Source organism: Branchiostoma lanceolatum, chromosome 11 (genome assembly GCF_035083965.1).
Source record: "Branchiostoma lanceolatum isolate klBraLanc5 chromosome 11, klBraLanc5.hap2, whole genome shotgun sequence".
Taxonomy (NCBI): Eukaryota; Metazoa; Chordata; class Leptocardii; order Amphioxiformes; family Branchiostomatidae; genus Branchiostoma; species Branchiostoma lanceolatum.
In genome coordinates this window covers 6,439,060-6,464,787 of record NC_089732.1, presented here as the reverse complement: position 1 = coordinate 6,464,787, position 25,728 = coordinate 6,439,060, and the positions used below count along the sequence as shown (strand labels likewise).

The 25,728-nt window shown below is 39.8% G+C and overlaps 1 protein-coding gene across 8 annotated transcripts in view; it reads right to left on the bottom strand.

Moving 5' to 3' along the window:
• The window catches only part of LOC136444839 (dedicator of cytokinesis protein 7-like), a 40,586-nt gene that overhangs the window by 11,876 nt on the left and 2,982 nt on the right, over window positions 1-25,728 (bottom strand). The window contains exons 5-37 of one of the 8 annotated variants that reach the window (XM_066442579.1): window positions 25,558-25,690; window positions 24,890-25,102; window positions 23,655-23,740; window positions 23,415-23,481; window positions 22,883-23,032; window positions 22,431-22,505; window positions 21,700-21,871; window positions 20,655-20,678; window positions 19,678-19,865; window positions 19,112-19,205; window positions 18,753-18,915; window positions 17,988-18,105; window positions 17,566-17,636; window positions 17,198-17,339; window positions 15,999-16,082; window positions 14,618-14,719; window positions 14,199-14,222; window positions 12,084-12,170; window positions 11,494-11,731; window positions 10,196-10,354; window positions 9,605-9,792; window positions 9,052-9,120; window positions 7,816-7,848; window positions 7,255-7,356; window positions 6,393-6,488; window positions 6,011-6,151; window positions 5,702-5,758; window positions 5,078-5,191; window positions 2,636-2,937; window positions 2,052-2,355; window positions 1,329-1,508; window positions 662-803; window positions 257-365 (exon numbers count right to left, since the gene is read on the bottom strand). In XM_066442579.1, coding sequence (XP_066298676.1) covers window positions 257-365; window positions 662-803; window positions 1,329-1,508; window positions 2,052-2,355; window positions 2,636-2,937; window positions 5,078-5,191; window positions 5,702-5,758; window positions 6,011-6,151; window positions 6,393-6,488; window positions 7,255-7,356; window positions 7,816-7,848; window positions 9,052-9,120; window positions 9,605-9,792; window positions 10,196-10,354; window positions 11,494-11,731; window positions 12,084-12,170; window positions 14,199-14,222; window positions 14,618-14,719; window positions 15,999-16,082; window positions 17,198-17,339; window positions 17,566-17,636; window positions 17,988-18,105; window positions 18,753-18,915; window positions 19,112-19,205; window positions 19,678-19,865; window positions 20,655-20,678; window positions 21,700-21,871; window positions 22,431-22,505; window positions 22,883-23,032; window positions 23,415-23,481; window positions 23,655-23,740; window positions 24,890-25,102; window positions 25,558-25,690 — 4,227 coding nt within the window. The remainder of the gene's footprint in view (window positions 1-256; window positions 366-661; window positions 804-1,328; window positions 1,509-2,051; window positions 2,356-2,635; window positions 2,938-5,077; window positions 5,192-5,701; window positions 5,759-6,010; window positions 6,152-6,392; window positions 6,489-7,254; window positions 7,357-7,815; window positions 7,849-9,051; window positions 9,121-9,604; window positions 9,793-10,195; window positions 10,355-11,493; window positions 11,732-12,083; window positions 12,171-14,198; window positions 14,223-14,617; window positions 14,720-15,998; window positions 16,083-17,197; window positions 17,340-17,565; window positions 17,637-17,987; window positions 18,106-18,752; window positions 18,916-19,111; window positions 19,206-19,677; window positions 19,866-20,654; window positions 20,679-21,699; window positions 21,872-22,430; window positions 22,506-22,882; window positions 23,033-23,414; window positions 23,482-23,654; window positions 23,741-24,889; window positions 25,103-25,557; window positions 25,691-25,728) is intronic. The other 7 variants (XM_066442584.1, XM_066442582.1, XM_066442581.1 and 4 more) reach the window with 7 other exon arrangements.

The window sequence follows — 25,728 nt, the reverse complement described above, 5'->3', positions numbered from 1 at the left end:
TTAGAGCTCGACAAATAGTCCCCTCAATCGTAAGCTGTTTTAAAAGTGGTCCAAGAATGAACCCCTGGGGAACACAAAGTTACAGCTTCCTCTTTCAAATCATACTAACTTTGAATTCATCACTGTAATTTTCACTCAAAACAGCTTAGATTAACTGACATGCATCACAAATATTGTAAGTAAAACCATAAAATTGAATACTTTATGGTTATGAAAAGCTTACTATGTTTTATCAGTGCTACTACACATTACTAACCTGTCTGCCTGTTCTGAGAGTTCCTTCCAGGTCGTGAGGTCCTTCCTCCACCGGAGTCTTGTATCAGCTGCCATACCTCCTGCTGTAGGAGAGGTCACTCCTGCTGGTACTGTATCAACACAACCAGACTTAAGACATATCGATACACTGAAACTAATTAAGACTTACTGTAATAGAATACATTGTAGATTGTCAAATCTTATTTTAGTTTCTAAAAACAACACCCCAAATATGCCGAAAGATTTTTGAGATGATACAAATTGTAGGTTTTAATTGCAAATTTGAGAGCTAAAAAAAATTTGGCTTGGTATTATGGATGACATAGGGCAAGTAACAGAAGAATTTTAAAGTATTTCGAGCCCTTATCAACCTTGACTTGACCTTGTCCATGTCTAAGACACCCACCTCCAAGTCCGCTGACTTTTCTTCTCATCAGCATCTCACTCCTGGCACCCACTCCCCCTAGGATGGCCTCCTCAAGACGACTTTTCACATCTTGAGACTTCTTGAAGGAGTGGGAGGACAGATTCTTCAGTTTCCTTTTCCCCTGGTTGTGGATAACAATACATGGACTTGTGTTAAGACTGGAAGACTCTAGCTGCAGTACAGATAATACTACAGCAGGGGGCTAGTCCACTGTTGGCACTTCTATTCATGCACTCTTTCCTATAAGTGCTTTGGTATGACTCAATTGAGGAATCAAATTCACAATCAAAGCAAGCACTCTACCCACTAGGCTATATCCGTAGTCTTATACAAAGCCATAGATAATATCAGGGCCCGCAATTCATTTTTTGGACCCTATAAATCTAGGTGCACAGAAACAATTTTGGGTGCATAACATGAAATGAAGAAAACATAAGTACCAACCCTCCTGCCTCTTTTAAGAACTTTTAAGTTATTCTATAGCTAAGTTTAAACAATTATAATGAGTACCATAAAAAAGTTCTTGATTTTTTAGTTCTAAATGAAAGTGCTGCCCTTAAACCCCATAACTGGCAGGATTTTCCTGAGCACCAGTGTGAAAGAATAGAAAGAATAAGGACATGACGACACACAAAACTGCCCTTACCCTGTACTCGAAGCAGGACACAGCCACCATCAGCACCTCCAGCACATGGCTGAGTCTCATGAAGGGCATCTCCGACCACCACTGTCTGAGGAAGGAGCGGTCCAGGTTCTTAATCACCCACAGGAAGCACATCAGCAGGTTACGGGTGCACTCCTGGGTCAGCTGGGTCGAAGAGCGACTCTGGAAGAAAAGGTTTTGACATTAACATTATGAATTATTATCATCATTATTGGGTAGGCTGACTACTCTCTCTTTGCAGCCGGAGAGAGTGGTCTCAAACCCGGGATCTCTAGGTTGTGGTCAAAACACCCTACCTTTTGTACCACACAATGCCACAATGAAAGGGATAAATGTCTTTCTTTCTCCTTGCTAGAGGAAATTGAGAGTCCCTTTAAGTCTTACTTTCTTTAATGTTTAACATTTAAGACACTTCCCATTAATCCAGCCTGTTGGCTTCATGATAAAATGTTCTTGAAATGTGACTGTTTGCAACAGCATTAGAATAACAAGTTGAACATTATCTTCTTTTGCAGAATTCTTTTTCTGACATTTTACTGACAATTCAGTTGTTTATTGTTTATTGGTTTGGCTGTTCAGGACACACAACCAGGACTTGCCAACTAGCCTATGGCTATTACAGAGGGCTAGCCCTGCTGACAAAGACAAGACATTACAATGGAGTTTGTCTTATAGCAAGGTATTATCTCTGGATATTGTTTGCACCTGTTGTCCCATAGAGTCCAGTGAATATGACGATGCTGGTCGGTACACCGACGTCCCTGCTATCGCCATGGCAACAGACTGGTTGATGGGTGCGGGCTGCTCCTCCTGTCCCTTGTTGTTGTTCTTCTGCTCCGTGGTCCCGTCATTGAGCTGGGTCAGGCTGTCCAGGACGATACCGATGATGGGCAGGTAGAGTTTGGCCACGTGGGAGCGAATCTCTGGGTCGGAGAAGCGGGGGTCGCAGTCGTGGCTGGCGATGAGGTTTAGCAGGGCGTTGATGGCCTGGCGGTGGAGGTTCTGGTTCCTGAAGGAGAACCGGTGTTTATATGAGAAGTCGGAGAAAATGCACAGACAACTGTACTTGATGAATTCTCGCAAACAACTGCTTGTACATACATGTTGGAGAGGGGTTCCTTTTGGCAACCAACTGCTTGTACAACTGTACAGTCATGAAAACTATTCTATCATCACAAAAAAGTGTCAACAGTTCCACAATTCAGGCTTTTGGCTGCAAAGGCATTCTATCTGTATTGCAGAACAAGATAACCTTGAATCAATCAATCAATCAATAGACATGGACTTACTCTCCGTCCAGAACTACCGACAGTTCCGACAACAACATGCCCACAGGAAAATGCTGCTGTCTAAACTCCACCGACAGTTCCCCCACCCCGCCCTTGTCCGTCACCGTGCTGCTCGAGATGTATGAGCTCTGCGAGGTCGAGCTCGAGATGGACGGGCAGGGGGAGGCGGGACGGGAGGCCGGCGCGATGAACGGGAGATTCAGCACGACAAAGTGCTCGTGGCTGCAGATGACACGCAGGAACTCAAGCTTGAGTGTGGTCAGAGTCGTGGAGTTGGCCAGCGATGCAATCTTTCCTGATACCTGGAAGGGACAATCTTTTTAGTTTTACACTTAAAATTATCAACTGCTGATACAGCTGAGAATAAGCTTTCTCACAGTTTCGAGTGTTCATATGCAGTGATGATGCATTGTGGTTTAGGTCAAAGTTTAAGATCAATTTGCTACTAAACAATTCCAACTTGTCCATTATATCTTTGTCCAACATTTTGCACAGAGGGCTACGCTTGTTTTCAATGACTTTCAACATTGCTAAAACGTTCTGTCATATTGCAAAAACATCCGGACAAGTGGAAATTATTTACTAAGAGAAGGGATCTTGAACTTTGACCTGGACCAGAAAGCATCAAGACTGCACATGCACACTCAAAACTGTGAGATGACTTATGGGCTAACCTTCTCAAAGGGATGATAAACAAGCAGCGAGGAGAGAAAAAAATAAGAAAAAGGAAGAGAAATCACAGGACTGACCAGGAGACCATTGCTGAGAGCAAAAATGTGATAGAACATGGAGAGAGAACAGAGCTAAAAACAGAAACAAAGACACACATGATGTAGTCAACAGTCAACCATAGTTATAGATCCATGTACATACATTTACATGTACATACATGTACATGTGCTGTGGGACAACATACTGAAGATAAAAATTACACAAATAATTATACCTGACAGTACAACAATGGCTTACAAAATAAACTAGTGTACAGACAATGTATGATGTAAACCCTTCCTCTACCTTGCTACATCTATTACATGTACATGTAGTTCAAATCGTACAATGTCATTGTACAATGTAATTTGGACATCACAAGATAACACTGTTCTACAGTTCACCGGATTCGAATAAGACAAACAAAAGACACCTTAATACACCTAAGTCCTCCTGGGTAGGACACCTCTGGACAAGAGGCGCATTGAGTCATACCAAAGAGTTTATAAAGATGGTAACGTTGGGTAACATAAATTCGTGGGGTACTTAAAGTCGGGATTTTTTGAAAACGGGGTATTTAGGGATATGTGCTACATGCAAAATCAGTTATAACGCCAGCAATGCAAAGCAGATAGACTAACGTATTCAGAACACTGGCTGAAAAGCTTCGATAACCATGCATTAGAAGTTGGCGACGTCAAAAACTCTCCGTCCCTTATTGACAGAGTCTGGGGGCTTCGTGGGAGAATCACCCAGCACGGTTGTTCGCTGGTTTATAAGACAAATGTCACATCTCCTGCCTGCTAAACACAATTATTTATAAGACAACTTATTACAATCTCTTTTGCTAACCTGCAACTATATTCTAAGTGTGATCAATCATCAAAACTCCTCTCTGTTGCTACAACCTACGGCACGTGTATTTTCCCGCCGCCATATTGTTAACCAGAATCCTGTTGTCAAGCAGACGACAAAGGTTTGTGAGGAACACTTTTTTGTCTAAATGCTGCGTGTGATAGTGGACTGAGGAAGATATTTTCCTCAAAGTTTGCTCCTAACACAACAAGGAACACATGGACATAGTAGTATTACCATTGCTACGGCATCCAGCTAACTTCCCATGAATAATGTAACGTTACACGTTGCCCGATGATGACGATGGGCCGACTTTGAGTGAAGTTCTACCGACTCAACACACGGGTTGTTCCCGAACTGGCCTGATGTGTGCGGTACGGCCGTTTCTTCGTGTATTTTTTTTACTTGGACACGTCTATATCCATAGCACTCTCCTCAAGCCAAGGATAGAACGAATAGCTGCTGTATAAAATGTGATTAGCGGTAAGATATTCAAGACGAATCTTCTCTCCCGAATTAATGTGCCCCCCTGTCCGACAGCACCACAATTGTGCGTGCGGCGCACGGTAGTTTCAAGTTGAAATATTATGGTGTCAGCACGACTAGAGACAAAATCTACCATATATATGATTAGTGCAAAGATAGTACATGATACTGACAGAATAATAGAAAAAAAGGATGGTTTATTGTTCTGCTAGATTGATTTCAGTCAACCATTATCGGAAAAATCCCGAATTTAGGTTACCCAACGTTACATACTTATGAAACTAGCCCCCTGCTTCAGTGATTGCACCATAGTGTGGCCCAGGGCTATAAAACGGGGATGGGTACCGCCCTATACACCTTATGGTGTGGGAGGATTTTAACTTAACCTACCTGTTTACAGTAAGTCTTGATGAGATTGAAGACGAATCCCCTGTCCATGAGTGATAGCAGGTCGGTCAGGAAGAACGCCAGACTTGCATTCAGATGTTGGATCAACTGTAGGTCCTGGAAGGTAGACAATTTTGACATTTACGTACAGTAAAAGTACCACACAAAATTGCTGCTTTAGGTGAACCTGTTACCATCACCTGAATGGTCGCTGTATTCACCTGCATGTAGCCCTTATGCCAAAGGAAACCCTTCTCCAACATGTATGAAAAAACCTTTGTGAGCAAATTTTGACTCATGCACACTATGCTATTATTTCAAAATGTTGTCCATATTTCAATATGGACACCAATTACATGTTAGTCAATAGTCACCTTTCCCACTGTCCAAAAATAGATTATCCCTTTGCTTCAAATTCGAACCTTTTCATTTAATGGACTTTAGATTGTAATTTTCTTCTGCCAAACAAATATTCAATGATATCTGGAGAGCAAGAATTTATTGTCATATCTTTCAGTATCTTTGAATGCCAAGAATGGCAAAAGAAGTAAATGACAATGTGGAAAAGGCATTGTTTGAGCAAAAGGTTTGATATTCCAGGTGTTTTTATAGATTTTTTTTTCTCACGCTATAATACTGATCAGGGTGTGCATGATGTGTGGTCCTTTGCTGCATTGTCTCAGCCTGCAAAATATTGTGTACAAGTCAGAGTGGTTTAATTATTCAATAGACCAGCTTACAAGCAACAGAATACATGTTATTGACAACCCCACCATTCCTGTGTTATCCAGACACAATGAAAAAAAATTAAACCTCCGTACACAGACGCAATAATAAATCTGTCAAACTTAAAGATGACATAATTTTCTGGTACAGATAGAGAGATTTCATTTCATATTTTATATGCATCATCAACGGATGCAATGTGTTCCTCACCTTGCTGTATCTGGCGATGATGTCTCCCGTCATCATGCCGATAAGCGCTGACACGTCGTCAAGAAAACGTTCAGGGAAGCGCATCTTCCTGGGCGTCTCCAGCTTGTCAGCGGCAGCTAAGTACTGTGCCATACTCTTCACCTGTGTAGATAGACATTAAAACTATGTTACCGTATCAGTCTCAGAACCACCAGGAATAAAGACTTGTGATGGCAATACTATACAGGTAACATTAGCTCCTGTTACAGCCTTGCACAATCAATTGTGAAACAGTTTTTACATTCAGTGTTTTGATCTTGCACCTCTTAATCTATAAATCATAAAAATCTATTTTTCTATGTACTAATAAGGTAGTTACTAGATGGCATTGTGCATTACTCACCATTAACTCGAAGAAGAACCACGAATGAGACAAGGCCAGCTCTCTCACAGAGCCACTAGAAACAACCCACTGCAGGGCCAGCTCCTCATGGAAAATCTGTCAGAATTAAAACAATGTAATATTAGGATATAAGGACTAAAATATATTTCAATTTCAAAGGTAAGGTCATTTTTCCTGTGGTCTTTTAGCTTAGCTATTCCAAGCACTGTTCCTACATTATTATTCTCCGCAGAATGTTTTTCAATATGCTGTTCAAATTCACTACCAAGGGCCCGTCATATTCGTTGTATGATCATCATAGTCTTATACTATCACCAATAGAGGGCATTCTTGGGATAGTCGCGCAAAATTCTGCTGTTGTGTTATCAAAAAGACTGTCTTAGATCCTTAGGCCTCACCAATTTAATTTCTTGGTTAACAGAATTTAAAAAAAATGCTAGATTGGAAAATCAACATGAAAGCAAAATCTCAGAGGAAAGTTTGTACTTTGGTGCACACAGTTTCAGGGAGTGAACAGGGTCAGGTGCAAGTTTTCACCCCAGCCTTCTGTCTTAATGATGTCCTCATGCTAAAATCTGTTAACTACAAAAATCTGTTAACCAAGAAATTAAATTAGTGTGGCCTTATCGGCAGTTGGTTCTGTCACTGCTTGCTTGAAAAGTCTTTGACAACAAAAGCTTACAACGAACTATGACAAATATGACTGCACGGTAAGCAAGTTCAATATTGGTATACCTCGAAATGATTAGATGTTGGGCCTGCTAATTTGCAGAATTAATGAAGAAAGTTGACAAATCCGCTGCATTGGATAATAGGACTCTCTAACATGAGGCAGTACATATATCAGAACAGCTGATCCCACCTTCTTGTTCGGCAGTCTCCCTCCCAGCCCCTCCACCTTGGGGCTGCCCTCAGCCATGGACTGTCGGAAACTGGCCCGCAGCTGACCGCGTTCTGATTGGCCCTGGAAGTGCCACCAATCAAAATGCATACATGTCATTGGTCAGCACTTATGTGTCATTAGTTATTGTATAATCCAATATTTCCTGACTATGAAAATCAATGTACATAATATGTATATTTCACAAACTATTATCAACTTTTACCACAGTTCCAATAATGTAATGCCACATCAAATTTGCATCATTAACTAAGAAACTATAATGCTAAACGTTACCCAAAGCTATGACCAAAATGGTAACATGTTGCAAGTCTGGCATTATGAATAAAGTTCTAAAGGACTGCACCACCAATAGATTGTGGTACAAAATATGTATATTGTAAATGTTCACGAGAGATCTTCAATACAGCAATCTTAACAGGACAGCTAATATTGCAAGAGAAAAAAAGGACACAACATATTAAGCTTTCTAAAGATGCACTACATAAAAGTAAGAGATGCCACCCCAGCTGAAAATATTACCCATCGCTTCCGAGCTCTTCTCTTTTGAGGAGTCTGTAAGCACAGACGCAAACAGAACAGAAAAAGAACAAAGTACAGAATAAAGTTTAAGAGTTAAAAGCAGAAAAAAATACAAAAAACCAAATCAAGAAAATAAAATTAAAGGAGAAACGGTATTTCTTTCTTCATTATGAAGCAATACAGTATCATGAATCAATTTTTTTCTATGGATAGTCATACGTTTTTGTTGCTGTCTATCAAACACATGCATTCACTGACCAGTTATGCTGTTAGGAAAACCATACAAAAACAAAGAAATGAGTGTGAACTCGCAACTTACAGTAATGTTAGATGTTAGTAACATTTGCAAACAAATGTGATATGTTAGTGAACCCTACTGTATATTTCTGTTCTTTGATGCCATGAATGTTGACTTCATTATCTGGCCAAAATGCATATAATATATAAACAGTAGGCAGAAATGTAAGAGTTGCATTCCCAGATAAAATATAGTGTGATAAAGTAAAACAAAAATTCTGCTTTTGGTAACATTTTACAGTCTGATGAAGAAAAATCCAAAAATGCTGCTTTTGGTACGGTAACATTTTACATTTTGTAATCCAAAAATGCAGCGTTGACATTTTACATTTTGATGAAATAAATCCAAAAATGCTGCTTTTGTTAACATCTACATTTTTCACTGTAACTACTATTGTCAAAACTTTAAGAAATCGGCAGTAAACTTTGTGAAATTTTACACACAGCATTCTTTGCACGGCGCTCGAAGTCTCTAACTTTATCTAGTTTACAGTATGATGATAAACCTTGTTTCTTCTTTTATCATTTGTACGATGAGAATTCCTGTATTTGGTTTCTTCAATTCCTTGTACGATACGTTTTCTTTTTCTTGTTACAGTATTTCTTATTTCATCTTGTACAGTACTAGTTGCTTGTATAGTACTAGTTGCTTTGATTTAGATTTTGAATAGTACTAGTCGCTTAAATTTGAGTTAGATTTGTCACATGTAATACATGTATGCCTAAAGTACGCAACAGTAATTCAGCGCTGAGGACACTGCCATGTATTTTAGAGATCAATGAACTTATTATCATTATTATTATCAACTCACTGTGAACATTTTTGCGTCATCATGATGATTAAGAATGAGGATGAGCGTTAGTTTGGAAGGTGTGAGTCATGACTAGGACATGGAAGGAGAGACAACCCTTAAAACTCCACTTCAGACAGAGCTGCACCTGTGAGTACTGTAACGTTCCTCGCCGGTCAGTGAACCGTGCACTCTGAGACCTATCCAGCATAAATCCCTACATACAGCACACAAACAGCAACAGAAAGAAAATCAAACTAAAAGGCAAAACTACTACGAGCAAAAACAAATGCAAACAAACAAAAAAGACAATCAGAAATGGTAACATGCTCATCTGCATAAAATGATAGCCTTGTTGTAGAGCAATGATAAATAATTGGAATAATGTGAAATCATAAATTTAAAGTCTCTAAAACTGAGAAGTACATGTAGTTTACAAAATAACACAGTGACAACTGAACATTTAATCTATGCGCAAATAAAAATATGGAGCAATGTAAGACTGCGCAAGTAAAAACATGGAGCAGTGTACAGCATATAACACTAACACTATCTGGCTAAGAAATAAACTTAATATTACGTATTATGCTTATAAAGCAACGTTTCCTCAAGATTTTAACAAAGCCCAATGACAAAAGTACATGTATCCTTCAAAGACAGCTACATGAACATGTCCATTTGGAGCTTGTACTTATCCTGACCTTGCCAGTGAGATCTGACACCTCTTCGTCAGGACTGGGGGTCGCCGTCAGGTCAGGGTCACTGTTACTCAGGTTGCGGTGTTGCGGCATCAGGTTTAGACTCTTTGGACGCTGCATGCCCGATCGACTGATGGTGGCGTAACTGCCAGGGCCTGCCATGGCGCTCGGCATGTTGCCAGGCGAACTACCTACAGAAATGTTTCAAAAGATTTTTACTTACATGTACATTTTGTTGTTTTTGATTCGTGAACGTGGCACAACCTCTGCATCAGGACAACTTGGCCACAGTACGTACATGTATGTGTCTACTGTTTGGTGGTCTTTTAGATCATTTTCTGCATTGATCTAAGTATTAAGGATCCTGTCTGTGTCACATGCCTACTGTGATGATTTTTCAACTTTACGTCACCATCCAAAATAACGAATGCAATCCCTTACATGTCTGAGCAGGAGTCGACCCTAGGATCGAACTCGAGCCCCAGGATCCACGGAATTTGATCCAAAAGGGGCACACACTGCATATATGGTGTAATGGTATCCTAGTGTATAAAGTATATCATGCTGTTTCAGCACATCAATCGGCGGCCGTACCTGGAGACACGGACTGGTCCACCTGCGGCGTGCTGAAGACGTACGAGATGTACGACGCCAGGAGGGAGTTGCGCCCATGTGCATCCTGGGAGTCCAGCATGGTGTGGAGTCTGGCCACGATCTGAGCCATGGCCTCAAAGGACGACTGACCAACATTCACTGGAATAAAGGACATTATCCTGTTAATACTACAGTACAGGGGCACGTTTCAGGTGAATATGTACCTAAATCAGTGTAATATTCTATACTTAGGCCACACCAATTCAATTTCTTGGTTAACGGAATTTTTTTTTAAATGCTAGTTTCAGGGAGTGAATGGGGTCAAGTGCAAGTTTTCACCCCAGCCTTCTGTTTTAATGATGTCCACCTGCTAAAATTTAAAAAAAAATCTGTTAACCAAGAAATCAAATTGGTATGGCCTTACAGGTAGATGCGGGTATGAATATTTATGGGCTCAATACTTGTACATGTAAATGAAACCAGAAGTTATCATCTATATTATAGTTGTTTGTCATTACCAATACATGCTATTTATAGTGTCCTCCAGTGTATAAAAGAACGGGAGGTCTGTATGTCTATCATGTATTTTTACTCCGAACCCTATTCACTGTTTAATGTTCACCCGTGTTCTCGCCAGGCCTTTTCAGCATAGGGGCCCCCTATGCTGTGATTTGGACCCCCTATGCTGTGATCTGGACCCCTATGCTGTGTTTCAACCAGCATAGGGGTGTTTCTTTCTGGGACAAACCTTGTGACTCTTCATAAATCTTATAAAAAGTTCATATTTGGCTTTAGAATGAGGCTGTGACAGAGGAAAAAGTCTACTTCACAAAATTTATTCCTCAAAATGCATAAAATAATATCTCATTGGGTTAGGAATTTACAAATTTTCCGGGGGAACATGCCAGACTCCCTACTCTGGTCATGTCTTCACTTCAGCACTCCATGCGTGACTTGCACCGCGTAAAGTTGGCCTTCTGTACCTGACCCCTATGCTGTGAAAAAATTCTGGTGAGAACACTGTTCACCCTAACCCTACCTATCTGTCCAGCAATGATGGGAGGTCTGTATATCTATTATGTATTTTTACTCCGAACCTTTTTCACTGTTTAATGTTCACCCTAACCCTACCTATCTGTCCAGCGATGATGGGCGGCCTGACGATGAGACTGATGAGTTTGTCCAGAATGAGGTACAGGAAGGTGACTAGCCTTTATAAAGGCTAAAGGGTATCTAAATAAACAGAATAAACAGCTGGACCCTATTCATTCATTGTTTAATGTTAACCCAAACCCTACCTATCTGTCCAGCGATGATGGGCGGCCTGACGATGAGACTGATGAGTTTGTCCAGGATGAGGTACAGGAAGGTGACCAGTGGTTCTGGCTGGGCCTGACTCAGGGCCTGCACGCTGTTCTTCAGCTCCTGCTCCAGGTTACTCTCCTGGATACGCACCTCGCCGATCCTGGTGGGCAGCACGCGGTTCGTGTCCTCCACAGCGTGGCACAGGCTCAGGAACTTGTCAAGGAACGGGTCCTGGGGAACAAGACAGCATCTATTACTGTAAATTCATTTACTTTCCTGGTGGTTTTATTTCGCGGTAATCCGCTGTCTTTCATCAGTGACTAACAATAGGACTAACGTTCTCCAGTCCTATCGTTAGTCACTGACGAAAGACAGTGGATGTTGTTTGAAATGTCTGACTGTTTCAAAATTTTATCCAGTTGCTTGAGTAACTATTTTTGGCGTATCTTACTACCTGGATGTCTAACCTTCATCAACGCTCACTAGGTTACCCCTATACATTTTGCACATGCATCTTTTCTCTTACATCCTCCTTGATGCCTATATCATACTTCAGCCTATTTGATTTTGAGCCCAAATGTACCTGTGTGTGTACAGATGACGAGGCATGTAGGGTGACGGTGAAGAGTCCCTTGTGTCCATCTACCCACTTCATCCCCGGCAGCTGCACCTGTGTGGGGAGGGGAGGGGCGAGATCAACTTTACTATAAAGTCGTTTTCAGGTTAATTTGAAAGAGATGTACACATGTACATGTGCTGCAACATTAGAAAGAAAAATTTGTGAATACATGTACTATCAAAAATCAGTTTGTATTTTTGGTTTGTTTGCAAAAGATTGTATACTAAAATAAAGTGTGCAAGACCAACATTTACTGTAAATCGAAATCTTTTAGTTACAGTACATCATTCTTATTTCACGACAGAACAGCTTTTCAAATTTGAAAATTCCAATAGTCTATTCTTTCTTGGCAATTTGTTACTTTCTTTATGAAATGACATTTTGAAGAAGTAACCTTATCAGACATCACCCAACTAGTGATCAAATCTGTATACACAAAAATGTATCCATCATTCTGTCAATACTGGTTAGTTCTTTCTAGTTTTTAGAGAACAGATAAACAACTTTGTTTTTTGAACAGTCAATGAAACTTTTTGAATATAGCAGGGTTATCCTTGAACAAAGGCTGTTACCTTTGACTCATCATTCTGAGGCCAGAATGTAAGGAGGGAAGAGAGTGGGTCAGTATCAAAATGTGACGAGGGTACGTGAACATTCAGTCTGCACAGAAATAGCAACTGTTTATGTTTACAACCTCGGGCGCGAAGAAAAATACAGCTCTTCAAAAAAGTCAAGAACTTGCATGCTAATCTCCAAGCAGATCTTAAGTACTAGGTAGATGGCCGGAAGTCAGAAAACAGTTACAAACTTCCACCCCATATCTACTTGGAGATTATCACATGTACATGTACACATGTAGATGTTGAATACCTTTTTTTTACTACATTCCAACAATATTTCGGCTTTAAAAGTAAACCACATAGTACAATTTTCCAACTAATAGAAAAAAATCTTTTTTTTTACTGACTAAAATACCATAAAAAATACTTGGACAGTATCAATTGATAAAGAAAACCATCTCTTGGACTTGTGTGCCGTTTCTGTGCAGAGTGTTACATGTACCATTCACCAAAAGACAGAACTACAGAGCCAGAATAGACTATAACCATGCAAGCTGCTCTAGTCCCAGAATAAGCCCACAACCTCACCAGCCGCATGCTTCATCATCTTTCTATGTAAAGGAACTTGAAAGATCACATGGATGTCAGAACCTAAACATGCGAGTGTGGGAATACACAAGACATTTTCTTTTATACTGGGTATAGTTTTTGAAGGTTTGATGTCAGGGCTGTCTCTGGGACCCGTCCCTCTGTCCCGGGACGGAAATTTGCCTGTCGGGACGGAAAAGTTAAATTTTTTTATCTTGTCTGTCCCAAAATCTGAACTTAATGACATAAAATTGATGAAAATGTATCTACGTAAGCTTAAAATGATGAATTTAACAAGGAAAATTCAACACATTGGCTCCCAAACAATGAGTGGGATTGAAAAAATTTAAAAACTGGAGACAGCCCTGTTTGATGTTGAATCTTTTTGTATTTGTTGTCTCTCTTTGTATCAGTTTCGTAAAATGTAGAAAGTGCTTTTCTTTGCACCTTTACAGTTTGTATACCTAAACATCTCTTTGACTCGTCACATATCTCTCTCTCTAACTTGATATCTAAACATTCTCTTTGGCTTGACATTTCTTGTCATGTTTTAATGCCGTTTGATCCATGTGAACTTCAAGCCCTTTTACATTCACTACATTGGAACCAGTAGTGGTGGAGTTGCCTTATGTCCCCTAAAGTCAGTTTCAAGATAAAAGTGAACCAAGCCTCCAAATATTTACAGCTACAACCGTTTTCAACTGCTACTTTACAATGTATGTCACTTTCATTTTATGTAATAATATCATAGTCTTCCAACACTCGGCTTTATTTCCAGCAATTCAGACATACTGTATTTTCAAAAGTTCTGAAATCATAATATACAGCCCGACGACAGAAGTCTGCAGCTATGAATTGGAGACTAGGTTGGTATTTATCTTGCCACTGACACCAGCATAAACAAGCTGCTGACCACTATCTCTGGGCTTACCCCAATATTGGGCTTGGAGAAGGACTGTGGGAAACATAAATATCACATGGTCATGCACAGCAAACAAAAGCAGCTACACAAGAGAGAAAAAATAAAAAAAATAAAAACAGTATGCCACATGCTTTAGATTTATAAAACTTCTTGAAGCATACAAAAATAATATGCAAAGCATGCAAGGTATACGAAAATAATGCACAAAAAAGTTCTTTGGAAGTGGAATGAATATAGCTGTTTAACTACTTTTAAAAGTACACAGATTTTCTTTCAATAAGCAACTATCATAAAAAATACAGCTTCTACACAATAGCAGAGGTACGAGTATACTACAGCTTTACAGAGATACATGACGGATTGTACACTAGGCAAGAACACCTTACCAACCCCCATCTGTACATTTGTATCTAAAATATGGTACTTACATCAGGTGACAGCATAGAGTAGCTCTGTGGCGGCTTCTCCATGGAGACAGGGAGGCTGAATTCTCCGACCTGCAGTCGACCGTTGGCCAGGACAGGGATCCACTACACAGGTGTATAACACATGTCAGTGAGTAGTACTGCAGGAGACAGGAGGGTCACATACTGGAGGAGGAAGCATTTTACTGCTAGGGTTGAGATGACTGTGTAGGAGAGGGTAAATCTCACTGGTGCGTTGATTTAGTGCTGGTGGTTGGGTACCCCAAACACTGGGGAACACTAGTAGGTACATGTACACATACAGCACCGGGTTACAAATGTACTCCATGAATCCATTGATCTTTCCACTTTCTATACCAAGACATGTTGCACATCTAGGATAAGACTAAGAAGGGTTGTAACATCCTAGTGAGTAACTAATAGTGCCATTTTTTCTATCTTTTATCTTCATCATTTAATTTTGATAATCCAGGTCCAATTTTTACCACCATTTACCCATTATCCTTCTTAGTCCATAATTCCTTTAGTTTTGCCAGCACATTTCTGCAATTGTACATCTTGGCAATTTTAGCACTTTGAGCTGCAACCCATGCACACTCAACATATTAGGCAGATCTTTAGTCCAAGTCTAATATTGCAAAGATTGTGAATTTGATATAGATTAGCATTGTGTTCTTCTTAAACTTAATGCTGAAGCTACATTGTTAAGGTGGGAGAAGCCATATTTTTGTAATCAGCAAATATTGCACAACAAATGTCTGCATGTTCATAGGATAAATCTGAATTTTGATATATTTATGATCTGATATCTATCACAATGGAATTAGTGTGAAATTGCTGAAGCGTCTTGTATTGAACTATTCTTTTATGCTTATATTGCTCTTCCTGTGGGAATGCGGCATATAAAAAATATCTTTCCCACTGCTGAAGGATCACAGAGCAAAGATCAGGGAGATCTAACTAAAGCACAGATCACAGGGATGGACAGACCAGTAACAGTCACAGTCATTAGGAGTAGCAGTGAGCTCTTGAAAACAGAATGGAGAAAGAGATCTTCTTAAACAGAAGTTTTGACAAAAACAACCTCAAGGCATTGTTGCTGACATCACTGCTTATAGAACAGGTTCAGTGTAAAAATAGAAAAGATTGGCTTTGGGAAAAAAGACCAAAGCAGCCAGATATGAAGAAGATAAAGTGCCTTATTGCCCAGCATACAAAGATAGACTCTGTAAAATGTCATAGACTCTTTCTTCTCGGTTATTCTGTATCCAAGAGCATGCACTGTATGTCCATCCTGTACAAGGTTACGTCATTAGTGGCAGTGTACGTTGTGGAGTGGCATGCAGGGTTTCCTCTACCGGGAGACACAAAACCGAGGTCTTACAGTGTATCCTATGGGCGTCTCGATGGGCCCACCGGTCTCCTGAATGGCCTGAGCCAACTTTCGAGGGATCAGCTGTTGTGGCCGCTGTGTACAGGATGCATTAAAGAAGAGTGTGACGCTCGTGACTCTCCCTGTGGGAGCTAGGAGGTTTTTCGCATTTGATGCACTGCACTTAGATGGCAAGAATACCGTGGCATTCATGCAAAAAGAAAAATCAAAAAGATTTGAACACATTTGCAATGAAAAAAATTATCCTCGTGCTGTAAAAAACACAATAACAAGTACTTATTTCATCATAGATTCATACTTACAAAAAGATAAAAGATAGCTACTAGGCCATAAAAAGTAGTAAAGTATACTCTTCCATGTGCTAAAAATAACTTACATTCAATATAGAGAAAAAAATAAAAAAGGTTTGAAAGAAAATTATTAGCACATGTTTGTAAAACTTTCAGACCAAAAAAAGGGGAAAAATTACCGAAAAAAAAAACTATGGTAAAACATTGATAACATGAGACCTGTGCAGTTACCGTTCATGCGTGTGCATCAAATACGACAAACACAACGTCCACGTTGACACATCAACTTGTCATTCTGTGTACGTGCACACCTGTTTAGAAGCCTCCACCACTTTCCATCTTCATGTGACGTTTGCTTTCCCTCCACCAGACTTTAGCACCGGCACTTACGTACTATACCTTACCTCCACCTCCACCTTAAACCACTGTTTATACCTTTATACATCCTCCTCAGCCGACCCGATATCGCTCGGTACGTTACCTCCCATATCATCCCTGCTATTCCAAGCCGGTAAAATCACTTCTGGCGACGTCACCACCAAAACAGCTTTCAGCCAATCAGAGGGTTTGCACAAGATGATCTAGTGCAAAACCACAAAGGACGCTGGGATGCTATCAACCAATCAGGTTGCGTCTTACATCGCTACTTTGGGTTTAGAGCAAAATAACGGCTGTTTGTGCCAAATAAGGCTAGCTCGTTAATCATTCATGAGCAACTGTCAGTAACGTCGCAAGAAGCGATTTTACCGGCTTGGAATAGCAGGGTCGATATGGGAGGTAACGTACCGAGCTTAGGAGGGTGACCTTTATATTGCCTTTATCATTAAGTACGGAATTTTTAAGCCTTTGGGGATGTGTCTCTTTAAATTTTACGGATTTGTCAGAGACTAGGTTACCGACCGTGAATCCTACGGGAGTTTCTACGGGCCCGGTCTCCTGCTTGCGCTGGCAGCTGATGTGGTAGAAGGTGAAGAGGAGGTGGTGGTTGTCTGACAGGTGCGGCGGCATCTTTATCTTCACCTCCTCATAGAAGTCAGGTGACCTGGGAGAAACATAGCAGATAATTCAGCCATGAAAAATATTAATCAGTAGGAAACATGTACACACAAAATCTCAAGTTTCATTCTTACTTTTTTGAACAATTAATCACTGGATAACAGTTGTTTAAGTCAGATTGTTTTCTAAGAATACATGTACATCAAAGCCAACATATCACACAAATGACAACACTAGTACCTTTAAGATCAAAATGCAGTATTTTTCCTTACTTGTTGTGGTAGGTGACAGCTGTGTATGCTTCCTTGAGAAATTCAGGAGAGCTGGACTTTCCAAAAATTACCTGTAAGACATAAAAGAAGAATTTCAAATCTTATCATTAACCAGAACTAGTCTTTTACCATAATCCAATGGGATGAGAATCAAATTTCTATTGTTGTTTCTGAACAACAGGATACTGTAATTCTTGTTTCTTTCACTGTAACTTTATGTACACTGTTTTCACGGTCACCTCTGTACCATGAACTTATCATCACTGTGAAAAAACCTGTTATTATTTCTGATTCCTTCACACATCCGTTCTGTAAATCACTTTCCGCAACCGTGAAGTTAACATTCAGTGAAAATGTCAATTTTCCTTATGCCGTGAAATTTTGCTACCATGAAGATAAAGTGAATTACAGTAGTATCTGACCTTCAGTGAAGAGGCCTCATCCTCGCCAGACATGAACTGCACCTTAACCGCTATGTTACGGGATGATCCTGGGCGATTACTGAAGTTCAGGCATTGAGGGTAAATGTATAACAGGTTCCTGAAAAAGCAAAGATGAACGTTAATTTGACTTTTTTTGGGGGGAATTTATTAGAATAACAACAGTGCAATACACGTGGGACACAGGCAGCTATTGCTGGTGTCGTGACCCACACATAATATACCCGTTTTTACACTTGGGTGGAGTGAGGAAAGTTGTGTAAAGTGCCTTTTCCCAAGGGCACATCATCAGTAGTGTCAGGGGATTCGAACCCGGGACCGCTGGGTTCTGGGCCGAAAACCCTGCCATTATGCCATACGACCCCACAACATTAATTTCATGTGTACATTTCACCGACTATTCTAAATACAGTACAAAGTTATACATGGTTTAAAAAATATTGAATCCACTTGAAACTTACTCAGGGATCTCTCTAAAGAATGGAACAGTGGCGCTCCTCCACCCTGTTCTAATCCCAGGTCCAGCAGCAATTATTTTGCTCAAATCTTGAGATTTCATTAATTGTAAAGCTGAAGTTGTAGGAAATAACTTCCATTTGTGTCTGGAAAAGGCAAAATGCAACAGCTGCTCTCCTCTTGAGGGGTGCGCGCCCCCCTCCAGACCTCCTCCCTCGGCAACACGTATCCTGTGCTTGGCACCCCCCCCCCCATCCTACTGTATATTTCTGGGGAGATCCCTGAACTTACTTGTATGTTGTGTGTGGAAGAAAGACTTCTCTTGTGGGAAACTCCTCAATCTCCTTTGTTGGCCTTCCCCTGGCATCAGGGTAGGGGTTGACCTTGTGCAGTTCTGGGGTCAGACAGTAGGGGGAGTTGTCTGGAGCCGGGGAGATGTCCAGTTTCAACGCACCTGCAAAAAATGAAAAGGAAATATATTTTTATACCGTGGATGGCTGAATTGTGTTGTTTTTCTACTTCGTAACATCTGATTTTAGCATAACTAACATATCACTTAGTATGGCATTAGATTTTAACTGGATAAAAAGATGTTAACATTCATAAAAATAGTATAACCTATCTGTGATACAGAAAGTTAATAAGTTTACCTGGAATGCATTTGAGCTTCTTGAGCACAGAGGAGGGTCTCTTCAGGTCCATCAGAAACTTGTACAGGTCCTCGTCTTTCAAACGGTCTCCCTCCTATGATCACAAAACAACAAGCCGATAAAATTTGAAACACATTGCATACTGCAAAATTAAATCTTGAAACTTCTTGTGGTTTTATTTTTGTCGTTTTTGCATGCTATAGTTTTATTTCCAGCCCAAACTTAAAACATTACAAAAACATCCTTTACACCCCTACGTCAAAATCATATTTTTACGAAAATAAATCTACAGTACCTATTTTGTAACTTTTTGCAGTATTCTATTTACAAATGATTTGAGCAAGTTTCACCAACTAAATGAAAGTGAGTAAGAGAGTAAGTGAGTTTGTGGTGCGTGAGAGCATACATGTGTGAATGTGAGCAAGCAAGTGATCATGAGTGAAAGAGTGAGCAAATGGGTGAGTGTTTGAGTTAGTGAGAGTGAGGAAGTGAGTGAGTGACTGCATGAGTGATTGCGTGCCTGAGTGAGTGAGAGAGTGATTCAACATCACGATAATCACATGTACCTGTTTGAAGAAGCTGGAGACGGTCAGTGTGACAGCCCTGAACGTGTCCAGGCTTGACCAGTCGCCCTCCTCCCTCCAGGCCGTCCTGCGGTCCAGCGAGCTGCTCCTCTGCAGACCAGAGAACCCAGCGATGGCCGTCAGACTCTTCTTACGGAAACTGTCCTCCAGTTTACTGGTCCTGCGCTGTTCTGTAAGTACCAAGGTAAAGACTTTACATCACAGATACTGTATGAAACTATACATAGTTTAACAATGAATAATGTGTTAAAGGCAACTGAAGCAATATTAGGGCCCAAAATATGAAAAAAAAAAAATGCTGATATCTTTATGATAGTGACATGTACTAACACAATTTAGCACATTTGCGTAATAACTTCATACTGTGAGCATTTTAAAACTGCACAAAAACATGCTGTCCGATGATTCCCTTAGATTTGCGAGCCTACAAAAACCCTGGTGACAATTTTCAGTGAGTTCTCACATCACAACGACGTCGTATTTTTGCATGATGGATGTAGCTATACATTAAGATAGTGTCGTTTGAACTAATCAGGTATAGACATGACTAAATAAATTGACTTTCAAAATCTGATTTTCGGGCCCTAATATTGCTTGCCTTCCTTTAAAGTTTAAGATGGCAGGAATAACGTATCTATGCCATAATATATACATGTAGTAGCATTAAATAACACCCTACAGGTAACAGATCAAAATCTAGTTACTGTTGTTGCAATGAGTATGACCTGTGTCTAGTATGAAAACATGTAGCACATACATGTATATAGATACTGCAAAAAAAGTTAGGGAATAACCCAAGATTCAAGCCTGTGAACACATAAGGCTATTAACTTTTATCTTGAAATGAACTGTGTGAAACTATACTTCATAGTTTTTAGTTTGGTGCTAAGTTTTAGCAATCGTAATCTCAATGGTATTTCATCATGACTTGTTCCAACATAGTGTTGTCACCTACTTACCCTGCTTCCATGAAATGAGCAGACCTACGAGATACAGACATGACAAACATACAACACCACATCAAGACAGACAGGCAGAAGAAAAATATTTCAGGACCAGGAGAGTTACCCACAAAAATGTGTGGTCTTTCTAACCGGTTGTTTGTTGACACCTCAGGCCACACCAATTTAATTTCTTGGTTAATAGATTTTTTGGGTAAAATTTTTGCACGAGGACATCATTAAAACAGAAGGCTGGGGTGAAAACTTGCACCTGACTCTGTTCACTCCCTAAAACTGTGTGAACCAAAGTACAAACTTTCCTCTGAGATTCTGTTTTCATGTTGATTTTCTAATCTAGCATTTTTTTTTCAATTTCGTTAACCAAGAAATTTAATTGGTGCGGCCTCAAAGGCAAACGATATTGCCATTTGTAGTTCTGATCACATATAATACATGTACTGTATGTACTTCAGGAGAATAGACAAAGTTCACATCAGACTGGCCACCACTGTATCCAAAATACACTTAAAAAAGACATACACATGTAACACTGGTGTACTTAATTATGAGTAAGACATATATGTAACACAGATAACTCACAGCACTTGGCTGTAATATATAAATAAAGATTAAGAGAGAAAGTAAACCAAAGCTAGAAAACATTTTTTTGAACCCACAAAGTACTGGAAAACTGTACAGTGTACATTGTAAGTGTTTGTTAAGATTACTTACTGTATACTGTAAGTCTACTTAGATCCCCGGTATATTAAGATTTGCGGAATCCGTGGCGACCTTTGTGCCGCAAATTAATTTTTATGGTTGCCATGCAGAGTTGGCGAAGTGTTTGAGGTTGTAACATTACCTAAAAAGTTACTACTTTTTTCTACACATCGCCTAGCACGAATTAAGAACCACCGCGGATTCCCCATTTGCCCGAAACCGCGGATTTTAGGCCCCGCGGATCTAAGTAGACTTACAGTATTATGTCAATTCAGTACACCTTCTCCTTCCCTCTTGTGAAAAAAGGACAGTTTTCCACATTACTCTACAGTAGAGTTCTTACCAAACGATGTTCCAGGAGAGTCCTTATCCGGGGTGCCCTCCGTGCCCCTCTCCAGACTGCCTGCTCCGTTTACAATGCTCATCAGGTTAATGGCTGTCCAGGCGAACGGCATTCGGTACGCCCCCAGCTTCTCACAAAAGTACCGAGCTGTCTGTCGAATTTTCTCACGATTCTGTGAAGGTAGGGCTAACATTTCAGGGCTGTATACATCAAAGATCCTCTTTAGATATTTTGCCAGGGGATCTAGCGATAATACTAAGTTCTACATGTACCAGAGGTCAAGTGAAAGAATCAGACTCTATCTCTAATATACATGTAAGACTTGTAACATACAGGTGTCATTTTTCTCTCCCAAGCACCTGATACAAATATATGCTGGTCTAGCTCAGGCTTCGCTATCATATTTGGGAAATTTCTGTCACTGGGAACAACAAGCATGTTCAAGGTTCAAATGTAGCATAGAGTGTAATATGTGATGAAGGCCCCTAACTTGCTAACAGTTCTCATCTAGACCATGCTTGAAACATGTCAAGACAGATTTTCTGTATGTCTGGTGGGCCTTCACCTTTGACATAGTACGCACAATGCAACTTGATGCACATGCGCAATTGGAACCATGAACATGCTTATACTCTGGATGTTGGGGTTCACCGCTAAAACTGCAAACATAAAACCACAGCAAACATTTCTGCATTTACAGTATACTCTGGATGTTGGGGCCAGTCCCTTACCTTGGGGCTCTCTGCCTCCTTCATGTAAGGTTCTGCCACATCTGTGATCTCCCCTTGTTGGAGAACCTTCTCGAGCTGGAAGAACAACAATAAAACAAGCTTACTTTCATCCTAGAATGGCTAAATGCAAATATTTTGTATCCTACAGCCTTTAACAGTGCACACCCGTTATTCCGCAACCGGGGTCTGTGGTAGTGCACAACAAAAAAGCGATGAAAGGGTTTCGAGGGCCTAGGTTTGAGTTCACATTTCTCATGTGCTGCGAACTGACATTGAATACTACTCGGGGGTAACATTGCTGAAAAGCTTATGAATTGGTTTATTTGGGGTAAAAATTTACATCCAGGTATTCTTCCGTGGCGGTGCCCTTTGCCCCAGATTGACCTTTGTAGCATTCTGTGGGTGATGTTGCTCTTTCTTTTGTAAGTTCAAAGCACAACTAAGGATCCTACCTTGATAACGAGAAAGACGTCGCTGGATGGATAAGTGATGGAGAAGACTGCTGAGCGGCTGAGAGTGGAGATGTCGGGATACGCCATGTGCGGCTTCAGCATGCTCTTCACCTGGTCTGAGTTCAGGTCAAAGTAAAAGTTCTCTGAAATCTGAAAAAAAAACAATACCATCAGGAAAATGGACGATCCTTTAGTTGCAAATATTGCAAAATGGTACTTAGTTAAGTAAGATCCTTCATTTATAAATGGTACGTTGTTAAGATCCTTTAGTTATAAATGTTGCGAATCAGTACTTTGTTAAGAATTGTAGAAATTGATTACTTTGCATAAGTTGTAAGATTTTGACACAATGAAACCGTGGTTTTAACAAGTGCATGCACTTTTCAGTTGTCAAGTACCCAAAATCCATTGAATAAAAGTTATTTTTTCAATAATGAATATCTAGAGTGATATTCTAGAATCCATATCTTATATCATCATATCTTATAATTTCTTATTCTAAAGAGTAGAATAATCAGCAACAAAATTTTACCTTTTTCTTCTCTTTGGCATCATAGAGAGCCATGACTGCAAAGATTGGCTCAATTTCTATCTCGAACCTGTAAAAAAAATTAGAAAAATAGTACGGATCTTTCTAAGTACAATGTATGGGTCTATCAATGTTGTAAACAAACATCAAATAAACAGTCTATCATAATGTTTACTAACATGGTTTGTAAAGATGTGACTCTTATGGTGATTCTATATTTGCATAATTAGTTCTGACACCTACTTGAGAGTAAGGCACTTCACCAAAAGTCGGTGACCAAAATGTTCCTTTGGTACTTCTGCTATCGCTCTCTTTTCCAAAGGCTCCTCCTGAATAGATTAAAGAAGACAATACAATACTTCAAAAAGACCTTTTGAAGACTTTAAAAGAAAAAAAATAACCTTCAACAGACATACATGACATTGTAATATTGCTGTCAACAGTAATGTTGCTATCAACACTGTCTATTTTGCTACAATTATAGAACTCCTTATAAAAATATAGCAACATGCTGAAACATTGAAGATCTTTTACATGTATTTTTACTTTTACACTAGAGTCCATTCCAAGTCACCGCGAGGGTTGTTATTGTCATAATTTAGAACTATTTTCAAGTTATTGTTATTATTTGTGTAAGAGATTTGATACTTTTGAAATATTTACAACTTAAGAAATATTCATGATGTAGAATATGATATTTACAATGGTTTCTAAATAATGGTAACAGCATTCTACCATTATTTACAATTATTTACAATTTCTAACCATTTTCTACCATTATTTGCAACATCTCTATAAATAGGTCAGAGGGCTGGGAAGAAAGTTATTCACACATCCTTACGAAGTTTAGGGAAGAATGCTTTCCACAAAGGACCCAACAGTGTCCTGCAGTGAAGTCTAAAGATGTACAAAGGCAGACAAATGGGCCAGATTAGCACCTACTTTTATGGGGGCAATCACCATTCTACCATTGTTAACCATTTTCTACCATTTTCTGTTAATATTTCTAAAAGTTAAATAGTCACATAGATGTTTAGAAATTATTACCAATAAAGAGGTTTTTGTGCAGTTACTTTCAAAATATTTCTAGATTATCTAATCAAATTCAAATAAATTCATATTTTTGTATTTGATCTTTTAGAAAAATTTAGAACTATTGTCAGTCAGATATTTTTTTATAAGAAATTTTTCAAAATGATTACAAATATTATTATAAAACCCTCGCGGTGACTCAGAATGGACTCTACCTAGTACATGTTCTGTTAAAAAAATATACATAAATGCAGATGTACACTGCAATGTAGAGAACAGGTTGAAAATGCTTTGAAAATTGGTCTTTAATATATTGTAGCAGTAAAGTAAAAAATACTAGTCGAACTTGAATGAATGAAAATAAGTGGGGTAAAAAATATCATGACTTGTATCATCAAAACTGTATAGTTGTAGAACTAAGGAATGCAAACAATCTTATTTCCTACCTCATCATTATAAGGAAAGACAGTGAAGATATTGTTGTGGCGACCCTCCACCCTTTGCTGTTCGTTTTGTCTGTCGATCTCCTCCGCCGGAAACCTGTCCAGTAGGGAGGGGATGAGGGGGTCGGACTGCGAGTTCTGAAGGTCAAAGATGCTGGACGCCCAGCTGCCGCGCGGAGTCCCTTCCATGTCGGTGGAGTTCCGCTTGGCTTGGTCCTTGGGAAGGGATAAAAGATTGTATTGTTACAACTTAGTTACAAAAATTAAGTTCCTGGGAAAATAAGTGAATTTACAGTGAGAATCTCTTCTGCTGATTCTCAATTGTGCACAAGGTGAAAAGAAAGAGAAGAAAAAAGTGTAAATATTGAAACAGATTTTTAAAAAAATTGTACTGTTTCTTGTTGGTAAATGTGCTAGATGTTGGCACATTGGCAACCAAATAGTGTGTTTTTTGGCATACTTTTTAGACAGATTAGCAGAAGAGGCTCGGTGGGCGTCACACCACTGCAGCGGAAGGTCGTCTAAAGAGCCTTTCCCAGTGGCACAACGTCGGGGCTTGGTGAGCATCGAACCCTGGACCTATTGGTTCTGATTCCAACGCTCTAACTGTTGGGCCACTCTGACACCACTAGATATTGAAAGAATGTAAATATAGGGAAACTTAAGTCCACCTCATCGTCCTGAGGTGTGGGCGTGGTGTCATCGTCTTCGTCCACCTCGAACACCTGCTTGACCATACCGGTGGTGTTGGACCTCCTGCTGAGCTCACTGTCCCGCATGAACCCTGACCCATATTGCTGATACCTAGGGATGAAACACAGAGCAGTTGTTTTTTCACAAAA